Source organism: Sinohyriopsis cumingii, chromosome 18 (genome assembly GCF_028554795.1).
Source record: "Sinohyriopsis cumingii isolate HCF-2022 chromosome 18, ASM2855479v2, whole genome shotgun sequence".
In the NCBI taxonomy this organism is placed as follows: Eukaryota; Metazoa; Mollusca; class Bivalvia; order Unionida; family Unionidae; genus Sinohyriopsis; species Sinohyriopsis cumingii.
Genome location: NC_142978.1, coordinates 74,854,940 through 74,878,681, shown reverse-complemented (window position 1 = coordinate 74,878,681; position 23,742 = coordinate 74,854,940). Strand labels below are relative to the sequence as shown.

At 34.9% G+C, this 23,742-nt stretch overlaps 1 protein-coding gene across 1 annotated transcript; it reads left to right on the top strand.

The window, feature by feature from the left end:
- The first annotated feature begins 38 nt into the window (after positions 1-38).
- Positions 39-22,789, top strand: LOC149776995 (mediator of RNA polymerase II transcription subunit 19-like). Its single transcript, XM_089941749.1, has 6 exons — positions 39-245; positions 2,547-2,703; positions 6,204-6,303; positions 9,857-9,965; positions 14,800-14,931; positions 19,299-22,789. The coding sequence occupies exons 1-6, from the start codon at positions 65-67 to the stop codon at positions 19,310-19,312; spliced, it is 693 nt and encodes a 230-aa protein (XP_089797875.1). The 5' UTR covers positions 39-64; the 3' UTR covers positions 19,313-22,789.
- The last annotated feature ends 953 nt before the right edge of the window (positions 22,790-23,742 follow it).

The window sequence follows — 23,742 nt, the reverse complement described above, 5'->3', positions numbered from 1 at the left end:
GATAGTTTTATCCAATCAAATTATTAAATTTCGTTTTCTTCGTTATTCTCAGTAATGGTGGACGATGAACGAAACAATTCGTAGGCCTGACCAGATTTCGCCAAAATCTAGTCCCAGGGGGTCAAGATCACCCGCTTACCCTCGCACAGACTCCTCTGGGACTTTAAAGACGACTATTAGTTTGGGTAGAGGGCTTCCATCAGTGATACATTCAGGCCCTTTTTATCTCGTGAAGGACATACCAGGTAGATCGCAGGAAAAAAACAAACATGATAACTGGATAAAACCCTATTTTAGCGTCATAATTTATTTTTTATGCATTGTTATAGATTGCGTAAAATTATTTTTCCAGGACGTTTACCTATTTTAGCATAACAATTCTTGATATAGTAGTATAAACTGTATGGATTGTTTTAACAAATCCAAACAAGAAGATTCGGAAATCTGTCTTTGCCACGAAATGAATTACGGAAAACAAATTCCTGTAGGTGTGTGTGTGTGCGGGGGAGAGAACTCTACAGTAGTACAAGTCACACGAGTCAGGTAGGTATTCAACACCGATTATTTCAGTAATGGGTGTATTTTTTTAGAATTTGATTCTGCATACCTTTAAGTGGCAAGTATTTGCTTCATTTGGAGTCGTATACATCCATATTCGTTTGGAAGGTCATATTTTAGACACCCCTATAGGTGCATACGGTAAAATCAATGTTAAAGTACATAGACAGTTTTTGACGAAATGAACCTAAAGGTGTGAGCCAGTAAAATCCAGAATGAATGTCGCGTGTTGTGATGTCACAATGAAAGCTACGCATATAGATAAACAAATTTGTACTACCCTTGATTGTGATGATTCCACTCGCTGCTTTTTTATTTTTACCCAAGTTTAGTACATGGCCACCATTGTAAAAGTCCATAGAAATACATAATTTTTGTCTGGAAGTTTCTTGGTGACAGTTAAGGTGCAGCACATTCAATAATCAGGATAGAATAGACTTTGGTTAATGAAAATTAGTGTTAAATTTTAAAAGAACAATTTATCTTTAATTTAAAATGAGTAAATGCTCATACATGATGACTTGTACTTTAGACCCTTATTGAAGTTGCAGCTTATGCTTTGCTGACATCCACATGTTCTCCATGTTCTGTGTGTGGACTTGGTCATCATTATGATTAGCGAAGTTGTCCAGGTGAATAACTACTAGACTGGAGCCCCAAGTGGCCAAGTGGTCTAAAGCACTCACCATTACAGATCATTGCCATCTCACTCTGTCTGCGTACGTTCGAGTCTCAAGTTCGGCCAATGTGGGTATGTGAGAAAGCTTGCCAGTAGCTTCTTATGGGTCAGTGGTTCTTTCTGGGGTTTTCTCGGGTTCTTCCTCCACCATTTATACTGGCTGCCACGTATAGCCTATCTTGTGCTGAAAAATGGCATTAAACCCTACAACAACAAAAACAACAACAAAACATTTTGGTTTAATAATATATATTCCCTTTTCTGCACAGCTGTTGTTTCTGTCAACAATACTGAAGCAAAAGGCATAACGAATATGACAGATTGACAAAAATAAAATACTGCAATGCTTACCATTTGAAAAGAGGCAGTTGTCGACAGAATATTCTGTTCAAAATAATATTAATTTTGGAAACACTGGATACCACCCCATGTTTTTATGACTTGCTATATGTCAGGCTATTCTGTGCACAGCTTTGAAAAGATGTAATATTTATCCACCGGGCTATAGAAATGAAATACATTACTTTGGACTGTTTCTGTCAGTTCAGTTGAGTAATTAGGTTAAGTTTATAGCTAGTTTTACAAAATTCAACGTAACAATGCCAATAAGTGGCAAAAGATATTAAGCCAACTAAACCAATCTTGTAAAAAAAAATTAGTGAAGTTCAACATAAAAATAAGCTATTATGTAGAAGAGAAACAACAATGAATATGATGTAATGTGTTTACAATGTCTTGTTTATGGGAAAGAATTATTAAAGAATTTAGAAACATACTATAAGCCAAGGAATTTCTTGAGAATCTTGTTCTAGCGGCAAGTTGATACGTTGGGTAGCAGATGATTTTGTACGTGTGGGAAAAATCTTGTAGAATTTCAAACTTGGATTAAAATGCATCTCCATCTTTTAAATAATGTATTTGTATGATTCTAAAAGATAAATAGCAGTAGGATTTTCTGGGTTACAGGTTCAAGAAGGTCATGGAGTGGGTCATCATGTTAATATTTAGAAATCACATTTTCATCTGCATTTTGAGTTGAAATGTGGGATATTTTTGTACAGTTTATGAATGTCACTTTTCTTAATTAAAGTATGACCATTCTTTCTTGATACAAAATGGATTTTTGACCCAAAATAACACGTGATCCAATGTTCCAATGTTTACAGCAATGACATATCGTTGCACAGAATTGACTGACCTGATATATATATATATATATATATATATATATATATATATATATATATATATATATACACACACAATTTAGTTTCAAGTAAAACAGGACTATTACTATTTCTTTTTTCAGAGAAAGCAGAAATAACTGGAAGTACAAATCTTATGGAGTATTATGGACTTGAACACTCATATAATAAGTTCTGTAGCAAGAAGGGAAAAGAGGAGCTAAGTGCATTTTTGCCACATCTACCTGGGTACATTGATGCTCCTGGGGTGCAAGATAACAGGTAAGATAAATATATTTACCATCATAAATTCAAACCATCAAAATATTGAGTATTAACATTGATGTGGTGATAATGTCTTTATCTAAGGTTTTGTTGTCAGATAAAATTAATTGAGGCATAAATATCACTAGATTTTTAAATTATTTTCTTTGCACAGCATTTTTTTTCATTTTTAGTAACTGTTGTAAGTACTGTCATGAAGTTTAATAGATCCATTATCCTGAAAACTATTGCACTCTACTAACAAAGGATGGATGTAATAAGGTTAAAAGCTGAGATTCTAATCTTGAAGATCAGGCAAGGTGTGGCACTGTGGAGAAATCTTGTCTTGATAATATTTTTACTTGGAGGAATTTCATCCTTCAGATTCCACAGCATCCCTTAAAATAGTTTTTATGTAGCATGTCACTTTGTATGTAAGTTGTATCATTCTATAACACATCAGCACAATTATGGTTATATGTGCCAACTAAAGGTAAATTTGAAAAGTGTAATATAGATTGCACAAACTTTATGAAAATAAACCCTTCCATATAAATGTAAACCTGAAGAACAGCAACTTAATCTCCGGTAATTGCCTAGATTTTTAAAAATATATTTTATGAATTTCTTAATTCTGTTAAGAGATAAAGCCAAGAAAGGACTTAAACCATTTATAATTAAGACTTATACTAGAGGAATATTAGTATGTGCTTATGAACATCAAAAAGGAACATGGTTTTCATTATCTCCTAAGTTATGTCCATCCCTTTGATTCTAGTTTGATTTTGGTTAATATTAGTATTCCCTGAACCGTCCATGCCATCCATATTCCCACTTCTTTGATTATTAAATATGTTACAAGATACATCTAGAAGTTCAGTCTATCTTTGTGTATGACACAACAAGGCCGTAACAATTTATTGTATTTTAATTGTTATCCACTTATCAAGTTTGTTAATTGCACATTACTGTTCTCTCTCTCTCTGTGTCTCTCTCTCTGTCTCTGTCTCTCTCTCTCTCTCTCTCTCTCTATATATATATATATATATATATATATATATATATATATATATACACACAAAACCACATTCATAGTTTATTCTAAGGTGGGGGAAAGAAGATTGATATGGCAAACAAATATGTTTTGGCCTAGTGGACTAAGCATATTCCTACACCACAGCAAAATTGTTTGTTCGACTGACATTGAATGAAACATGTATGTGGTTTTGTATATATGGCCTCTTCTGTATGAACTCGCTGGAAAAAATGAGAATGGTTTTTATATCATTTGTGAGTTTAGATGCTAAAAATGTGTATTGAAAAATATTAATGCATGCATTTTAAAAATTAGCTGCACTTTGGAGTTTCAGTTCTGAATCGCTTCTATTAAATTTTAGTCATCACCAATTACTAACATATTTTTTTCATAATTCCCCACTTTCTTTGAAAGAATTGTTTTTGAGCTAATAAAGTTTGAGTTTGTAATTGTTTTAGTAAATCATCTGATAGTTCTTACCCAATGACATTACTCAAGTTCCCTCACACCCACCCCATTCCTTACAGTGTGAGCATCCTGTTACATGTTTTGCTCAAGTTCAGACTGGTTATATCCAAAACACAGATGGCCACCTTGCTGGAATAAAGCTGAGTTAACCTGCAGTGGCTTTTCATCATCTATAATTTATATAGATGGAAGATTTTTTTCATTTTTCAGTAATGCCTGGATTTGGAGGTGGTATAGAGTAATCCCTTAACATGGCTAAGCACTTTTTTATCCACTTGCCCAGAAAAGGTGGTTTCAGAAAATATCCCAAAGTTTAAATCACATGTCAGAATTTAATGAGATGCATGGACTTTCATCCAAAATTTAATATTTTTAAAACAGGTTGATATTATACATTCTGTTATATCTGATGTTTTCACTTTTCCATTTTCCAGTATTGTGGACTACTTCTTGCTCTGATATGATAGTGTATGTACTTCCATCAGCAAGAATGGAAAGTAATTTACTGGAATTCAGACTTTCCCTGACTTCTTCTCTAAAAACTTGATCAATTGATAGAACACTCTTTTGTCTGAATTTGTTCTTATAATTAGCACCAAGTTCAATTCAGTTCTTCTTCTGAAGTGCACACAGCATTTCCATCTGGGAAAATGGTTTCCATAATGGGCTAAGCTATAGGCTGTGTTAAATAGCATTTAAATTTACTTCATTTCAGTCTTACTTAGTTTAGAAAGGATCGTTCCTAGTGGAGTGTTGGCAACTCTAAGTATTTGTTGGCTAGATTTGTGCATATACACTGGCTGAATTTCCAACCTGTACCAGTTTGTGTTATTTTTTTTCAATAACTGACAAACATTTTCTCCTTCCAAGACAATGAATTCAGGCCAGGGATAACTATGAACCCAATGGGGCTGAAAATTTCACTCTCTTAGTAGTGTAATATTTAAGATTTTTTGTTGCCACAGAGTTGTTGCTTAAGTATCTTTGGAGAAATATTTACCCCACATGCAGTGGTAGTCATACGGTTCCTTAATTAGTCAAATTTTTCCACTTTAAATGCAGTATCGGATGTTGTAGGTTAATCCTCTATGTGTATAATCAATTAAAACTTGAAGAATCAATTTTCCATTCAATCGGTTCATAAAAAGAACCAACACTAATGTCTGTAAGTATGCCTAACTGGATTAAAATTAGAGGCTGAGTCATTTGTGAGGATCAGGTTTAAGTAAACACTATATAACAAGGTCATTTAAAATAAATCATATAGATCTTGTTTTGTTTGACATGGTTTGGTCAACAGTTTGATTGCTTTAATAGTCTAATATGCAGTCAAGTGTTAATAGAACACGCATGCTTCCAACAGTTGTTAATGACTGCCAGTAGGTGTGATATAAAGATGTAAATAAATATATGGAGAGGGGTAGGTTGAAACAGTATGCCTGAAGGGCATAAATGGCCAGGTTAAGGTAAATGAAGTCATGATGATGTGATTTTGGTGGTTGATCTAGATGTCACTTAGTAATCACCTGATTATGGCATTGATCTGGGTGTCACTTAGTGATCACCTGATTATGGCATTGATCTGGGTGTCACTTAGTAATCACCTGATTATGGCATTGATCTGGGTGTCACTTAGTAATCACTTGATTATTGCATTGCCAAATGCTTACATGATCAGATTAAGCTTTATAAATATTATTGAATTTACAGGTTTTCTTATGGTGATGGTGAATCAGTTTTGTGCAACTTTGCACAATCACTCATTTTTAACATGCGGTGGATTCATTAAATTTAGGAAGTGGAGGTTAGGAAATTACTTTCACTTTATTTTAATTTGCACAATCACACATCCTTAACAAAAACCCACTAGTTTTGGAGAAATCCAAATTGATACATGACTTGTTAAAAAGATGGTTCTTATTGGGGTTTTTATATATAGGAATTTAGTATACATAGGTTTATCATTTTTTCTTAGCTATCATATTATTATTACCACTATTGCTGTTTATTTCAGTTCACTGCGATCCTTGATAGAGAAACCCCCAATCATAGGGAAGGAACTCCAGGTTTTGTCTGGTAGTGCTTTGACAGGCTTTAGACTACATCCTGGCCCAGTATGTACACCATTCTTTTCACACATATTGAGTACAGTAACCTTATTCATGGTCATTTCCAGTGGGAATTTCCACACACCCCACCCCCACTTTTAGTAAAGAGGTATTCCAAAATGTCCTGCATTTATGGAGTATGCTTTACATGTATTTGATTTTGATCTTTTTGTGTGAACTTTTGGAAATTAACATGTATTCTGAAATCATGTGTTGTAGAACAGACCCCGCTAATTTCATGCCAAAAATTGTTTGGATATTACTTGTCTACCCCAATGTTTCCACCTTACTAATTTTTCTTCAGCACTTTATAATTATTCTTTTTGTTATTTCTGGTCAACCGTTGTAGTATACAGATGAAAGTTTGTCTGCAGATGCATCAGTGAGTGTGTGTGTGTTTGTATGTATGTGTTTAGAAAACAGATGAAAAATGAAAGAAAGAAACAGGAAGAAATATATGCATTAATGTTTTATATTCTTTTCTTCAGTTTGTATTTTTCTTAAATAACACCATATTCTTAACTTGAGGAAAAATTATCTTCATATATGCTGAGAATATAAGAGAGTAAATAATGAGATCCAGACTGTATTCATTGACGTGTTAGAATTACATTTATAATCAAATAACATAGAGCACTTTTTATCATTTATATGAACTACAAGTTACATTATAGTTCCTTAAAAGGAATTATTGGAGTACACAAATATGGTTATTCTTGGTAGTGCTCAAGAATCACATTGCTATCCTATCACTTTTAATGCAAATAATTTCCCAGTTTATTAAAATGAAAATTTGCTTAAATGAGCCCTTCGAAAAGACTGACATTTTTTAAAGGACTTCATGATATGTCCATTTTATTGTATTTTTTTATTACTGAATATTGAAACAACATATATATTCTTGAAAAAGTCCAACATACCAAATTTGGTTTAAAATATATATAATTTCCTACATGTTTGAGGTAACATGTTTATGGATACATGTACCTGTAAGTGCAGTACAGAATCATCATGGGCTTTGATTTAAACACTGACACACTGTAATGAAGGCCCAATGTAAATGTCACCATTTGTGTAAGAGGAAATATGATAACAAAATGTTCAAGATGGCCCTGTTGTTTTAGGGATTTTTGGAAAACTTCATGCCATTACAACCATGTGTTTAGGAAAATCAGTCACATAAAGTTTTTCGGGATGACTGTTAGGACAGTTATTTTGGAGGTTGGATCAGTATCACTTAATATAGAAATAATGCAAAAAAAAGATTTTATTTAAAAGAAAAAAGAAGTATCTGTAATGAGATCAGACAGTTATATTCTGGGAGGTCACTTTGGCATCATTTTTATTTAGGACAAACTACATGTAGTGAGAAGTGATTTAGTGAAAGCATGATATGTCCGTACTTTCAAGAGGAGTAGTGGTAACAAGCTTTTAAATATGCCTGTCACTGCCATTATGTTGGAGGTAACAATTTTCATTTAGGACCAATTAGATGTCATAAGAAATCTTTAGTGTCCATACATTCAAGAGTTGCCATCATGTTTTTGAAGGCCTATCCACGCCATTTTCATTTAGAGCCAACTTCGTATCAGGAGAAGTCATTTAGTAGTGATATCAATGTTTCCAGATGGCCATCCTGCTAAACATCGGATTCTGACCATTTTCATTAATTACCAACTAGACATCATAAGAAGTCATGTAGTAAAAACATTACAATACAACTATCCATTCAAGAAAAGAGATTCAGTATTTTCAAGATTTCCACCTTGGGGACAATACTGGATGCCATATTAGCATCATTTTCATTTTGAACCAAACTGACATTTTAATAAGTTATTTTGTGAAAACTCCATGCCAGTATGACCATCCATTTAGGAAGGGTAGTAATAAGAAAATGCAGCCATGCTGGATATCCAAGTTGCACCATTTTCACATAGGACCGGATTGACATTGGGATGAATTGTGTCTAAAGTTTCATGGTAATCCTAACATCAGTTTAGGAGGAGTAAGTGATAACAAACTTGTGCTAACAAACAGACAACCAATGACAGGCCATCACAAAAGCACTTTTTTTTCCAGCAGCTGTTTGTGATGTAGTTGTTCTACTTCATTTTGAATGTCATTGGCCATTGACTGGTAGAACAATACTTTTTGAGTTTTGAGTTGTAACGCTCTTTGAATATTAGTATTGTAGAACAAATGTTGAGAATAGTACAAATTGTACATTTGAGTAATGGTGTACATTTGAGCAATTTGTACATTTGAGTAATGGAGCTGACAGCCTACTCACTAACCTTGGGTTTCATTTGAGTAAACATTAAGAGAGAAATCTGAATAAATTCCCAGTGTGTGTTAATAGAGCTTGAATATGAAACAACCTGGTATGGAAACTATGTAATAGGGAATCAGCTCTGATAGTGCAGCGATGAGTTTCGGTTACTGCACTCATCAAAAGGGAATGTCTAATTACAAGGGTGAAAAGTTAGGTTTGAAGCAAACCAGTCAGTTTGTATGGAGAGTTTTTGCAAGATTCATCAATTTGGCCAATTAATTATTTTTTGGCAACTTTCACATTTGACAACTGACAGCAGAACACTGCTAACTTTTTTTTTTCTTTCTTCTAATGTAATGATCTGACTCTGAACATTTGTCTGAATTCTCATGTTATATATCATGCTTCCTTTATTTTATTTTTCATAAAGTTAGTTGAAATATCTTTGAGCTAATGTTTAAAATGTTAGAGGAAGAACTTTAACTGCCTATTTTTTAAAATCATTTTTTGTCTCTCCAGCTCAGAATAAATTGTTTATACATACTAGATAACTGGTATAAATTTTATCTTCCTTTTTTCCTGTAAACGTTAGTGAGAGTGTCAGTGCACAAATGATTTATTTGAAACTTCTGCATTGTTTAGTGTCAAAACTTCAAACTTTGTGATATAATTGGCAGAATTTGTTAGAGGTGCACAATAATTGTACAAGTTTAATTTACTTGGGGTGTGAAGAAGTCTGGCTTGGCAGTACTTGCTTGTAGCAATAGCTGTCCAGGATGGTACACTGGTATTGCATCACATTATACTTGTACTGTTCCAGCTTTCATTACTAATTGAAAGATACCAAACTCCTGTTGTGTACCACCAGCAGTCTGTCAGTTGTTGTTTATTCAAAACTCTGTTTGGCTGTTGCCAGTATTGTCCTGGACAATTTGTGTAAACCAGTATATAATGATATATGTTACCCTGATGGTTAGACGCTTAGATAGTTTTCACTATATACCATGTATAAATTAAAATTTAAGTAAAAACATCATTTTACAAACTCTAGAATAAGATAGAGCCACTTGCATACCTTATAGACTGGAATCTTCCATTGCATAATGCACAGATAGATATGGGTCTGTGCATTTTGTTAACAGTAATCTGTAGAATAAACATCGATCCTGAACTTCAGGCACATTATGCAACAGCAGATCAGGGTATATGTTTTTGGAGTTGGACCTGACATATATGGAAATACAGTAAATGTACTGTATTTCTTACATCATTATTGTTTATTTCCAGTTGCCAGAACAATACAGATTCATGAGCCACATGCCTGCCAGCAGAAAGAAAAATAAACACAAAAGAAAACGAGAACATGAGAAAGATGGAGCATTACAGGAGACACAGGGTGAGAGACAGATTCAAGCCACCATGCCTTTGTTTTATTATACCCCATCTTAGTAGAGGCAGGGGTATATAGGATTTTGTCCTGCCTTCCAGTGTACAATAATATGAAAGCAACTAGGCTTTCAGTTTTTGAGGGATTGATGTGAAACTTGATAAACGTTACGGTCATCATCTGAAGATGCACATTCAACAAATCACTCTATTAGCATGATTTTTGTTATTAGCTATTTCTTCTTTAAATATGTTACCTGATCATAATACCTATGGAGAACTACTTCAACCTCACAGATTCAGCCCTCCCAGATACTACTTTTAGCTGAAGGGAGATAAAAATTGTTTGACGACCTAGATGTTGGTCAGGCAGAGTGATCTCCCATAGATATAAGGATTGGCAGCAAAATGCGTGAAACTCCCAGTTACTACTTCTGCTCATGCCAAGAAGCACACACTTGTCATGAGAGACCTCACAAAAAACCAGAATCTATGTGGAAGATTTACCATTACAAGTTGGAGGAGTTTTTCACTTCCATAGAAAGTATACTCAATCTACATTTCAAACTTTTTCTCTTGTGCTGACAAAGCTGTCTTTACAGTTTGCTTACACTTTGTGATTATGACACCTTTAGGTACTTGCACGGGGAGCCTAAGTCACTTCACATTAAGTGCTTATATAAAAAATTTAAAAAAACATCTAATGTATGTGTAATTCCATTACGAATGGGTACATATTGGTGAGTTTCTATTCCAAGGGATTTGTAGCATCAGGGTGCCAATTTCAATGATTTTATTTGTACGGACAGTCTCTGAGCCTTTTTCATTACAGATAATTGCCTCATAATGGATATGTTTGCACTTATTTTGTATGCATCTAAAATGGTGCCTCAGTTCCCTTTTATATGCTGGTTTGTGTGTGTAATGTTGACACTTGTGTCAGTTTGCTTCCATTCTGGTCGAACAATTAGAGGTAAGCTTTCTATGCAAGGTTTATTCAGTCACGTTTTGCTCATGCATATTTCTATAGGTGATACTCGAGTCATTTTTATCTGCATAAGCATTCCATCATATTTAAAGAGCACTTAGTCACTCAAATGGGTGCTCTCTGCTTGCACATTCCTGAAGGACCACCATAAGGCAAAAAGAGCACAACCTTTATCCTCTAACCTTCCATTTAATGGCCAGATTAAAGAAGTCTGCAAACAAGCCACCAAGGAGACCAATTTCCCTCCCCAACAAGCACAGTGTTGATACAAGGATAGTATGGGAAATCAACAAAATGATTTGAGCGCCACACATAGGACACAATCCTCTGAAAATCATCCTATAACAGCTCCACCCAGTGATGCCCACAGTTCATGTACCATTCATTCCAACATTTCTCCGATGTTTTATCCCAGACTTTTCTTGGTCACAAAGGCAACAGCACTATCTGCCTCCAGTCATTGACCTAAATGCCCGGTATGGAGTTCAAGACACAGGCAACGTTATTTATTTCCCTCAGGATTGGGCATTGAAAATCTGAACCATGTTCACTGTTTTGCTTTTTAGGGAAATTCTATTTGCACAGGATTTCCTTCACTAGCTAGACTTCCTCAGTGCGGCAGTGGACCTCATTGTCCTAGGTCACTTTTTTATGTGCCCATTGGGGAGCCTTCCAACTAGCATCCATTCAGGAAGCCAGTGGTGCATTGGCTCCACAGGAATGCCATCTGCATCTCATATCAATCTTCTAGAGATGAAGTCCGTTCACTGGTCTCAAGAAAGTTTAATTGGAAAGGGAGTCGTCATTCTGTCAGACAACTCTACGGTAGTGACTTATCTCAAATGATAAGGAGGAACCATGTCCCCAGCAATTTGTGTCATAGTGTGGGATATTCTAAAATGTTGTCAACAATAAATCCACATACACATTTGCCACATCCTGGGATGCCTAAACATACTGGTTGATTCTTGTCTCAGAACAGTCAACTAATACAGACAGAATGGTCTCTCCATCCCTCGGTTTTCACTTAGATATGTACCCGAAAGCACCTACTGTTGGTGGACCTGTTTGCAGCAAGGTGGAATACCAAACTCCCAACCTTAGTCTCTCATCTCAGACCCAAAAGCTTCAACAGTCATTGCTTTATTGCTAGATTTGGATGACCTGGATGCATATGCCTACCCTCCAACACCTCTGGTTCCAAACGTGATGCAGAAAGCACGAGAATCAGCCTATTGCCAGATCCACATTGTACCCCTCAGATGGGAGAAGTCTTGGATCAGTGATCTCATCAGTCTTGCATAGGAGTCTCCTTGGAAAATTTGGATTTTCCCTCATCAATTCAAACAACTACTATGGCAGTTGTTTCATCCCTGACCAGAGCAACTGAACCTACTGAATCATTAAACAGGCTTTCAGAACTGAACACTTCTTGCACCCAGTCATGGAGAGAATTGGTCAGGCACTCTGAAAGCATATGAAAGCAAGTGGCACCTTTTCCCTCAGTGCTACACAAATGAACATATCCTGCCACTCCAGGTATCTAAAATGCTGATAGATCTGGCTCTTGGAAGACAGAAAGTAAGCACAGAGTACAATAAATGGTTACCGCTCTACAGTTACTAAAACCTTTCATCATCATGGAAGAGAGGATAACCAATAAAACAAGGACTTATCCGACCTCCATGCCAATTTTGAGTTTACACTGCTGAAACATTAACCCTATGCCCAGTGAGGATTAGCCTGGCTGAACAAGGCACCTTTTGAACCAATTTAAAGGGCATCTCAGGCACACCTTTCATAATACAAGACCTGCATCCTCTTGGCATTAGCAACTGCAGGCAGAATTAGCGAAATACATTCCCTATCAGCAGACCTGAATTACATGCAGTTCCGACAAGACAGGTCAGTCTTATGCATGATGGCATCCTCTTTCATCGCCAGGAACCGGATTCCACATGTAACCAGACTTTAATCTAGAAACCTCTGTCTTGTCAGCTCATGGCCACCTACAAGACCCAGCTCGAGCTTTGAAGTGGTACCTCAATAAAACAGCCGCTGCATCAAGGAAGATCATGCCTCTTTTTACCTCTCAAGAGAGGACACAAGGATAAAGCAACACAGACTATATCATCCTGGATTAAGTGGGTTATTTGCTCAGCATATTGAGAAATAACCCCAGCTCAGATGAACTTATTATGCATTTTGGCTCATGAGGTTAGAGCAGTTGCCACCGGCTACACCCTGACAGATAGAATCCCCACCAGTCTGGCTACCTAGAAGCTGTCTCACATACCTTTGGGGACTGGAGATGTATCACCAGGGTAAACAGATGTACCTCTCTTGACTTCTTACCTGTTCTCCTGAGGTATTATGATTGGGTAATATATTTAAAGAAGAAATCAATTTTTCCTAGTAAAAAAATGTTTCTTCAAGAATACTTACCCAATCATAACACACATACACCCTCCCGTCCTCCCTGTTGTTACATCCATAGAGAGCATGCTTTCTGCTCAAGTAGTGACTGAGAGGTTCTTTGACTTTTCTGCCAATTCTTATACCTATGGGGTTATCGCTCTGCCTGACCACCACGTATGTTGGCAGACAATGTTTAGCTCCCTTTAGCTTAAAATAGTATATGGGAGGACTGTATTTCTTCTACGATATTATGATTGTGTAAGTATTCTTAAAGAAACATATTTCACTCGGAAAATATGTTTTTTTTAAAGGTTTTGGTTCAAGTTTTTATTGGCATATATTTCCAAAACACCTTGACAGAGTCTCAACATACTTGACTTCAGTCATTATGAAGTAAAGAATTCAATATACAACATGCTTTCTCTCCCCTGTTACCTTAGAATCAAAATCAGAGAAAATAGAATTAAGATTTTAGTCAAACGTTTTTTCATTTGCTAATATTTCCAAAATTTCTTGATAGGTTCTCATTATACTTGGCACTTGATCATTATAAAGTTAAGACCATTCATTCTATGACTTGCCCATGTGATCTTAGGGTTCAAGGTTACAGTCACAGGAAGTTTGTGTTACAGGTCAGATTAATGTTCTTTTATTTGCTTCTATTTCGTAAATCCATTGATGGATTTTCTTCATACTTGTAGGCCCTGGCATTCTAGTTTTTAATAACCCTATTGAGGGAGTAAAAAGTTATCCCTGGCCCATATGTGAATTCTGATGTCCAGATGTTCCGTTTTTTTTAAATTAACTCAGTAACACAAGGAAAGGTTTTAATTTACAATCATATTTGTTACTAAGATTTGTTTTAGTGATTCCCAATTCCACTGTTTCAGTCCATACATATCAAAGTTATCACCTATGATGTGTATTGAAGGCAAGACAATTCATTCTGCAACATACTGTCTTTTGATCTTGGGGTCAAGGTCACTCATTTTGTATGCATGATTTAATGATGGGCTACACATGCAGGCCTTGGCTTTGTGTTTTTGTGGGGTGGTGGTAATAAGATTATTGATGGACCAAACCAGATTATCCTTTGACCACAATATAAACCTGATGTCCAGATGTCACATTTTCATTTATTAACTCAGTAACACAGAAAACGTTTTTAGTATCCCCTTATATGTAGTATTGGTAACATATGTTTCCACTGTTCTGTGCATTCCTAACAAAAAGATCAACTTAGATTATAATATTGTGTCATGGAAACAAATGAAAAAAATGGAGATTAGATTTTCTATATTGTTTTATATGGAAAGTATCAAATTGGAGTTAAGTTTTAAGTTTTGAACATTATTTAATAATCTTTAGCACATGTCTTACACTTTTAATTTGCATTTGCCCTTATCTGTGCTTTTATTTTATTTTATTTTTTATACAGAAAATGTTGCAGATCTTGATAAGAAACACAAGAAGCGACCAAAAACTGAAGAAGATTCAAAAGAATCCAAAGATTCAAAGAAAGAAAAGAGGAAGAAAAAGAAAAAGAAGAAAGTAAAGGAAAAGGAAGATGGTAAGTATATTGTGGGAAGAAGTATCATTTACTTGTTATTCTTTAGCTCTACTGGTCATTGACTAGGAGGTCTTATGGGATGGTCATTTGTCCATCGTCCATATGTCCATCAGCACAAGTTATTATAGCTACTCATCCTAAACTACTTGGAAGATTGCTTTGAAACACATTTATCCCAGGATCTAGTTGTTCCTGAATGAAAACTGTTTTGCTTAGACATCCATTATGGCCACCAAAGGGGCCATGGTGAAAGTCTTGTTATTGCTACTTCTCCTCAGTCAGTGGTCATATCAACATGGGGCTTTGACTAAAAGACTTTTTATAAGGTGTGTTTGGTCCTCAGTGGAAATAATGCCAATCTGATGCTTAATATGGCCACCAATATAGCCATCTGGAACATTTTATTATCACTACAGAATGAAAGTCCTATTGACATGGGAGTTTCACCAGAAGATTTCTTGTGATGTCAGATTGGTTCTAAATGAAAATGGTGTCTTATGCACATCCAGTATAGCCACCACAGTAGCCATCTTAAAAATCTTTTATTGTTACTCTGCTAAATGGATGGTCATATCTACATCAAGCTTTTATTAAAAAACTAATTATAATGTCGAGTTGGACCTAAATAGAAATGGTGCTGCTCAGACAGTCATTATTGGCTTAACTGCAAGGTTCTAAAGCCTTTTTTGGCTACCAGCTGCCTGTGATGTTTGTTGTTGTTTTTGTTTTTTTAGATTTTACTACCGGCCACCCACTACCATGGACAGTTCGTATCATCCACCCACCCTTCCCATTTTAAAAATGAAAAGCCTCAAGTATATTCTAATAAAATGTACAAAACTTTCATTCTTATGGTGTCTAGTTGGTTCTAAATGAAAGTAATGCACACTGACTTTCAATATGGCCTTCTTTTTTTTTCACGATACCTAGTCTGTCCCAAATGACAAAAGTGACAGTTGTACTTCCAATATGGCTGCCATGATGGCCATCTTGGAATCTTTTTATCACTACTCCCATTGAATAGATGGTCATACTGACATGGAGTTCTCACCAAAGTCTTTTTATGTTATCTACTTTGTCCTACTTGAAAATGGTGCTAATATGCCATTCATTATGGTCACCATAGCAGCAAATTCGGGGGGCCCCGAGTGGTCTAAAGCGCTTTCCGTGACGGATCACTGCCATCTCACCTCTGTCTGCGGTGGTTCAAGTCTCGGATTCGGTTAATGTGGGTATGTGAGAAAGCTTGCCAGTAGCTTCTTGTGGGTCGGTGGTTCTTTCTGGGGTTTTCCCGGGTTCTTCCTCCACCATTAATACTGACCGCCATGTATAGCCTATCGTGTGCTGAAAAATGGCGTTAAACCCTACAACAACAACAAAAGCAGCAAATTCAAACATCTTCTTACCACTGAAAAATATCAAAGATACTTTTAACACTACGCTTTTAAAATTAAGAAATTGGGAAATTGCATCAGTGACGCTGGCATGCTTTTCCAATTTTATTTTGAAAAGAGAGTGTGTGTATGAACTGTATGTGTGAGGGGGGTCATGATGATTCTAATCTGTATTGTTCAATTACCTGACAATTGTGATCTTACTTATGAACAAGGGCAATACTATATTCCATTATCAATTAATATCTTTGAATAAACAGTTCCTTCTGTATATATTCCCAGGCATGTGTACTTGCTACTGATGTGTTAGATAGCTATTTTGTACCTTTCTTTTATCAATTATTTCATCTAGTGTAATACCTTTATATTGAGCAGTTGTGAGTGTGTCTGAATGTTTTTTGTTTTTGGATAGAAAATGGCTAAATCAGAGTGGTTTATTTTCTGGACTATTAATTGCTGTGGACTATGGTTCAGTTTCCTTATGATTGTGATATTCCTCATGTACAAGGGCAATACTATAGTAATAATTGCAGTGTTATTTGCATGCTAATTAAATATGCCTGATGCTTTGGCCAGGTTATTCCAGCTGACACCTGGGCAAGATTCGGTAAACGAGATTAAATCAGTAAGACTATCAGTTGGAAAGTGAGGCTACCCATAGTTGTTATGTATATTTAATTTGTATTTGTTAGTTTTTCTCCATGATTATAAGTTTTAAGTGTATTTTGTACTTGACCTTGTCCAAAATCAAGTTCAGTGTTCCTGATGAGAGACAGTGATGTTTTTATTGTGGTAAACTAATCATACATACCTAATATTTTTATAAGAGTGTGGGTTTAATATTAGAATTATTATCAGTAGAAGTAAACATTTATTAGTGTCTGGATCGTGGTTATTGGAATTCCCCATAAAAATACCTATCTACTTGATGTTTATCACATTCATTATTATAACTTTAGTAACAGAATCTTCTAGAATGGAAGTTTCCATTAAGTAATAGTATCTTTTTTTGAAAATGCTGATTGTGACCTAGGTCAAGTCAGGTGTTTTTTAATCTTGTTTACTGGGGAAATTATTTATCCTTGTAAAGCAGAAATCAGTCTTATTGATGTTTTCAGTACATTATTTGGAATTATTTATTTATTCAAATTATTTATTCACTAGAAATACAAAGTGCTCATAAATAATAGTCTTGAACAGAAACATTAATTTGGAATTTTAGTGAATTCAGACAAAGGTATATTGGATTATATTACTGTAATTCATCAAAAGACTTGGTACATCACTACACTTCAGCCATTGATAAATTAGTACATGCGAGACTACAAGCATTGGATCTAATTGGGAATACTACTGGAATTTAATTAGAACTTGATTTATTAGGACTGGTGATAGAAGCTTTTTGGACTAATTGGGATTTATTTTGCATTACAGTTCTTTTTCAATTTTCACTTTGTAAAACTTGTTGGTTTTTGCACTTTTCTCTTACTTGTTTTAAGAAAACAGAGAAGTAATAATATGGTATTTTGACTTTGATACCATGCAATGACCAGAAATGCCAGGTGCTTACTCTTGTAAGTTTCTCAACCAGTGATACTTTTTGTTCTTGCTGACAGAAGTGTCAGAGCAATTCAAAGTAACACCTAGCATGAGTAAAGATCAAACCAAATGCTGCCTAATTACAAGAAGTGTACATGCATTTACAGATAAAAGTGTAATCAGATGGTGAAGCTTCATTTTTTTTCTCCAGTAAAAGTTGAGACTTCGTTGACCCATCACCATTTTAAAAGAAGAACCTTTATTAAGTGGGAGTTATGGTCTTTGGATTATCATCTGGCATCACTACCAGTACCACAAATAAGCTAGCCTGAATAATTCAGTCATTATAGTCCACTAATCTGTGGTTGATATAGAAACGACAGTGGAATTATTTTAGTTAGAAATCAGCTGGAGAGTTTGTTTTCATTCTGTTGCATGGATGTAGATGCTTTTGACTGCAGTCAGCTTAGGTACGTTTTATCAGAAATTCGAGGATCTGGAAAATTGAAATTTGTTTGAAACATTTTTTGATCAAAATATGGATTCACATGTCGAGTAGAGCACACCATGCTGGGTGCAATTATTTCTAATACACATATAATATAATTCTAATTCACATACAATCTAATTTAAAAAAACAAATATTACTAATACATGCTGCTTTAGCACAAATACATCTGATGCACATAAATTTAATGCTGACAGTCATCTAAATTTGTTTAAAAAAATCCTTTTCAAGGTCCTGTATTATTTCATACAAGATTTCTTCCCCAAAATAATAATTAATTTTTACACATTATTTTTTCTGTAATTTGAAGGAAAACAAATATTTTATTTGAAATGATTTAGATTCCATAATCCATATATATGTTTTTTTGGAGTATAAGACAATGCCTTCACATTTGGGTTCAAAAGTATAGGCAAGCAAATGCAATAGATATTCAGTGTAACTAGGTCATTGCTTAATTGCAAAAATCAAGTGGTGAGTACTTCAATATGGCATTTGAACTAGTAAAGTGTGAACATGATCAAATCAACCTTTGTTAACATTATTAAATGTTACAGGTTTTATTATGTTCATGTCATTTCAGCAGTGTGCAATTTTCGTGTTCTTGCTCATATTTAAGGTGGGGCGATTTATTAAATTTTGCAAGGATTCATTTAGCAAACACTCCAAACATATTTATAAATTCTAAGAACACCACAACTATTCTCCAATACATCTTTTGTGGAACTTGAGGCTTTCATTATAAACTTGAGATTAGTCAGCATGTGTATGAGTTTCAGTGCAACCAAAAGGTACAACAATGATCTCTTTTGGTCTTACGAGTTGATGTAATTTTTTGGCAAGGTTCTAGTGTTGTATTATCACAGTGTTGAATTTGGTGATACACATGTGTTTGGATATCACCAAAATTCTGTTTTTGCTTACAGGAGAACAGTCTTGAAGATATAAGTAATGTACCAGATATGTTGTTAATGTTCAAAGAGGGCAAATATGGATGGACAGAGTAGATGACAGAAAAATAATCGCTAACAGAAGAAGCCACAGTGAACAGACTTGGATAGAATGTATTCATGGGAAAAAAATAACTTTTCCAGCAAGACATTTCCTTATTTCCTGGTGATAGTTCTACTAGATGTTTTCATTCTATTGCTGAGAAAAGAATTGTCATTGTTAGCATTTGTCCTATTCATGTTTGCTGCAGGGATAGCTACTCATGTTGAGTGGCCAGTGAGAGGACCTTTCCCAAATTTCATTTTTTTAAAAACAAATTAAAATAATCAGGCTCTATTTCTTCTTTCCAATTCACCCTTTTTAAAATGTTTTTTTTAAATCAATAGAATTCAGAAAAGGTTTTAACTCAACAAATCACATGGCTTCACGTGTATCTTTATATGTTTTTATCACTGAAAAGATTACTTAAGCTTTTCACCATATCATAATATAAATTCAAAATTCAGGTATTTATTGTGCCTGACATACTTCTGTTTGATGTGCAAGAAACCCTTCCTACCTTGCATAGTACGTATTAAAGAATGCTAAAGAGCCATTATGTTATTCAGGTATGTGTAACAAATGACTGCTGTGGACACTTACACTATATATGTCAGCAGAGCTTTAGATATGTTCAGTATTAAATTGTTACTGAATTATTTGGTGTTTTCCTCTGTTATTGCTGCAAGAAAGGTTTGCGTTTTGGTTCTCATATACTCCATGAACAATTCCTATAGTTTCATCTTACAGCTATTCTATTTAGACAGGGAAGGCAGTTTTTTAATAATGTACACCAGGATACTCAAATTACTCAAAAAGTTCCTACAAAAGTATAACAGAATTCTAAATTGTGTCAATGGGCATCCACTCAACATTCAGAGGGCCTTCCCTGGGTCCCAAGTATATTTTACTGAAACAGCCCTTAGAAAATACTTGTGTCTCATGAATAAATCTGATTGGGTCCCAAGTACATTTTACTGAAACAGCATCTTGTACACAAGTCTGATTGGGAATAAGATTAGTTGTAACTTGGAATTTGTGTCCAGAAAATTTAAGTAAGATTCCAATTCTTTCTATATATCTGGATATGTAAAAAGATTTTGTTCAATTTCATTTGTGTAACTATACGAGTACAGAAATCAGTCATCATCAGTTAGTAAGCTGTCATGTTTACATGTTGCCTGAACCAGATAACACTTGTATATATTCTCTCAATACTTTATATGAGTAATAGAACAGTTTTGCCATCAAATTGCTGGGTACACAAGGTCCAGATGTTAGTGTAAGCAGGACTCTTAAGATTTTAGAAATCGGAATACCTAGAGAAAACTGGCAACAACCATGTACCTTTGCACATATTTGAATAGTAAATTGCAGCTGAAAATCTAAGTTGGCACTTGACTTTCCAAAGTAATTACAGAATATTCCCTTAAACATAATGACATGCTGTTATCTGATGTACAAGAAAAGATCTGCATTATGAAACTTTACGATCCTGACATGGCTCCTTTTAAATTTTAGCCATTACCCATTACTAACTAGCATAATTCCACTCTTTCTCAGAAATATTTCTTTTTAACTTAGAAAAAACTTTGATTTATTATTAAATCTTTCTACATGCTCCACAATGCTTGAGTGGCCTGGTGGTTAGAGTGTCTGCCTCGGATGCACGAGGTCGTGGGTTCGAACTCTGGCCGAGTCATACCAAAGACTTATAAAAATAATACTAACAACTGCCTTGCTATGTGCTCAGCATTAAGAGGTTAGTGTTGGGACTGGTCGGCCTGGTGTCAGGATAATGTGACTGGGTGGCTCATCATGCTACATGTCTGCAGTTTGATGCTCCAGTGCTAGAATCACTATAAACTACCACACTTCAGGAATTGTAGCGATATGACTGAAAAATTGTTAAAGCTACATTAAAAATCCAGATCACATACACACACACACACAAATATATTTACTCCACCGTTTCAGAAAATGTAATCCCTTTATTTATACAAACTTAAAAATATGCTGAACTTGCATCAGCGGCTCCAAAAGTTTAAATTGTGCAGGCAGGACAGGTCACTAAATTTTCTGTTACCAGATGTAAAGTTTTCTTGAAATGAAATTCCGTCTTAATTTTGATCATCATTGGAAAGTTTCCAGATTGCTATTGCCAATTTAGGACAGGTAAGGGTGCAAAGCAAGCCAGGTTTGTTTGACCCAGTGTTGTATGTCTGAACAAAAAATGTAAGATGAATTTTTTTATAATCTTGACTAATGACTGAAAAGCTTGGAGCAAATTATTATTTCTGTTATGCAACACACCTTATTTGGGCTGTTCCATTTAATGAAACATGGTACCAGGGGAAGGCATTTGTAGCAAATACCATCTATATTCGCTTATAAGTTGTCAAACTGCAAACAACAAAAATCCTGATCTGCCATAGTATAATGCACCTGCAGTTCAGGGTCTGTGTCGCTTGTTCTACTGATTATTCCTAACAAACTGCACAGACCCTGATCTGCATGCATATTGTGTGATGGCACATCTGGGTCTGTGCAGTTTGCAGTTGGGCTTGACTTATAAGCAAGTACATATTGTATCTGCAAAAGTAAGTAGTTTATATGAAAGGGATAAATAAATTGTAAACTGCATCTATGAATGACTGTTGAAAAATTGATAGTGCTTTCCCTTGGTCCTATGTATGTTTTACTGGAACAGCCCTTAGTTGCACCTTTGTACAACATATGTTCCTGGATAGATAATATCATTGCAGCTTTTGTTAGATTTACAACAGGTTTGTAAACTAGATGCAAGCAAAGAGATATTTTTATGTTAGTATGGACAAGAGATGGGGTATGTTGTGGATGTTTTCTTTAACTTTTCATTATTGCATAACTTCACTGTTTCATACAATTCATGCCAGGTGTGTGCATATATGATGAAAATGTATTGACTCATTTTGTGTGTACTCAGGAAAAACTTTATTGGAAGATTCCCTGGGAACAGATTTTGTATAATTTGCCTGATCTGACTGTACAGTACTTAATAGATTACATTCATATTTGTACATGAGCATTTGTAAATTAATTTTAAGTATTTAACATAACATTGTACATTGGCAGCAAAGGTTTGGTTTTAGTTGATGTTTTACAGCACTACAACACAGGTAGGTTATTTAGTGCCATCTCAGTTGGAGTCAATTACCTTTTCCACAATGGTAGCTGACTCAGACCCAGTCATCGGTAGGATTTGAAACCACACCCTTTCGGTTGCAAGTTCTGCATGCTAGCCAGTGATTCTCCTTGTCAGCAAAAGGATTAGTTAAATCTAATTTGTCATATCAATGAACAGTGCTTTTTTTGTGAATTTATTTTATTTGATTACATCCTCTCTCAGATGCTTTTGTGTGAGAAATAAATAAAAATCTGAAAACAAGTCAGTTTAATAAGTTTTGTATTAACCACAAGTTGGTCACTGTAACCTACATTGTATGGTCTCACATTCAAATTATTAAGTACATAAAAGTTTGAATGATACTGATTACATTGAACACAGAAAAAATATTAGTATTATAAATCAGAAAATTTTAGTACAAAATGTTTTGGAATTTAATGATGAAACCAGTTTTCACTTAAAGTTTAATTTGTGTCAGATTTCTGCGATGCAGTCTGCGTGCCGGAATTATAGAGACACCATTGTCACCCTGTGGTGATTTTCAGCCTATTGAATTGCCCAGCATTAATTGAACCAGGAGATGATGGTTACTTTTGTTTTTTTTTCACAGAAAATGAAAACTTTACACACTGCATCAGTAATTTGTTTTTACTAATTGGTAGTTTGCTTAAATTTTATGCTGTCAGTATGCTATAAACTAAAATTTGCTTAAATGTGATGACACTTTATTCAGATTTGGTTACAACTCACCAAACAGAAAATATAAATATGGTTGAAAATGAAACTACTTCTCGCAAGGTTTAGAAAACCACACATTTAAAGAACACTTTATAGGGAACAACCCCATTAACTTTATCAACATCACATCCCTTGATCTTAAGAAAAGGGTAAATTTGCTTAATTCAAGAAACAAGTAGTTGGTATGAAGAATTGTGATTGTGATTGAGGATCACTTAAGAAAAAAAACTATAAAACATTGTTTTCACAACAAAACCTTAATCAATCTCCCCCTCAACCACGATCATGACATTTATACACTACACTTTTCACAATGTATCACTCTGTGACCCTGAAAATAGTGTCGCTGTCACCAGAACCTATTATGTACTGAGACCCACTCGAGGTATTGTCCAATTTGGTTTGATTTGACTCAGTAGTTTCTGATACACTGTGAATGGATTTCATGGATGGTAAAAAAACACTAATTTTATGAC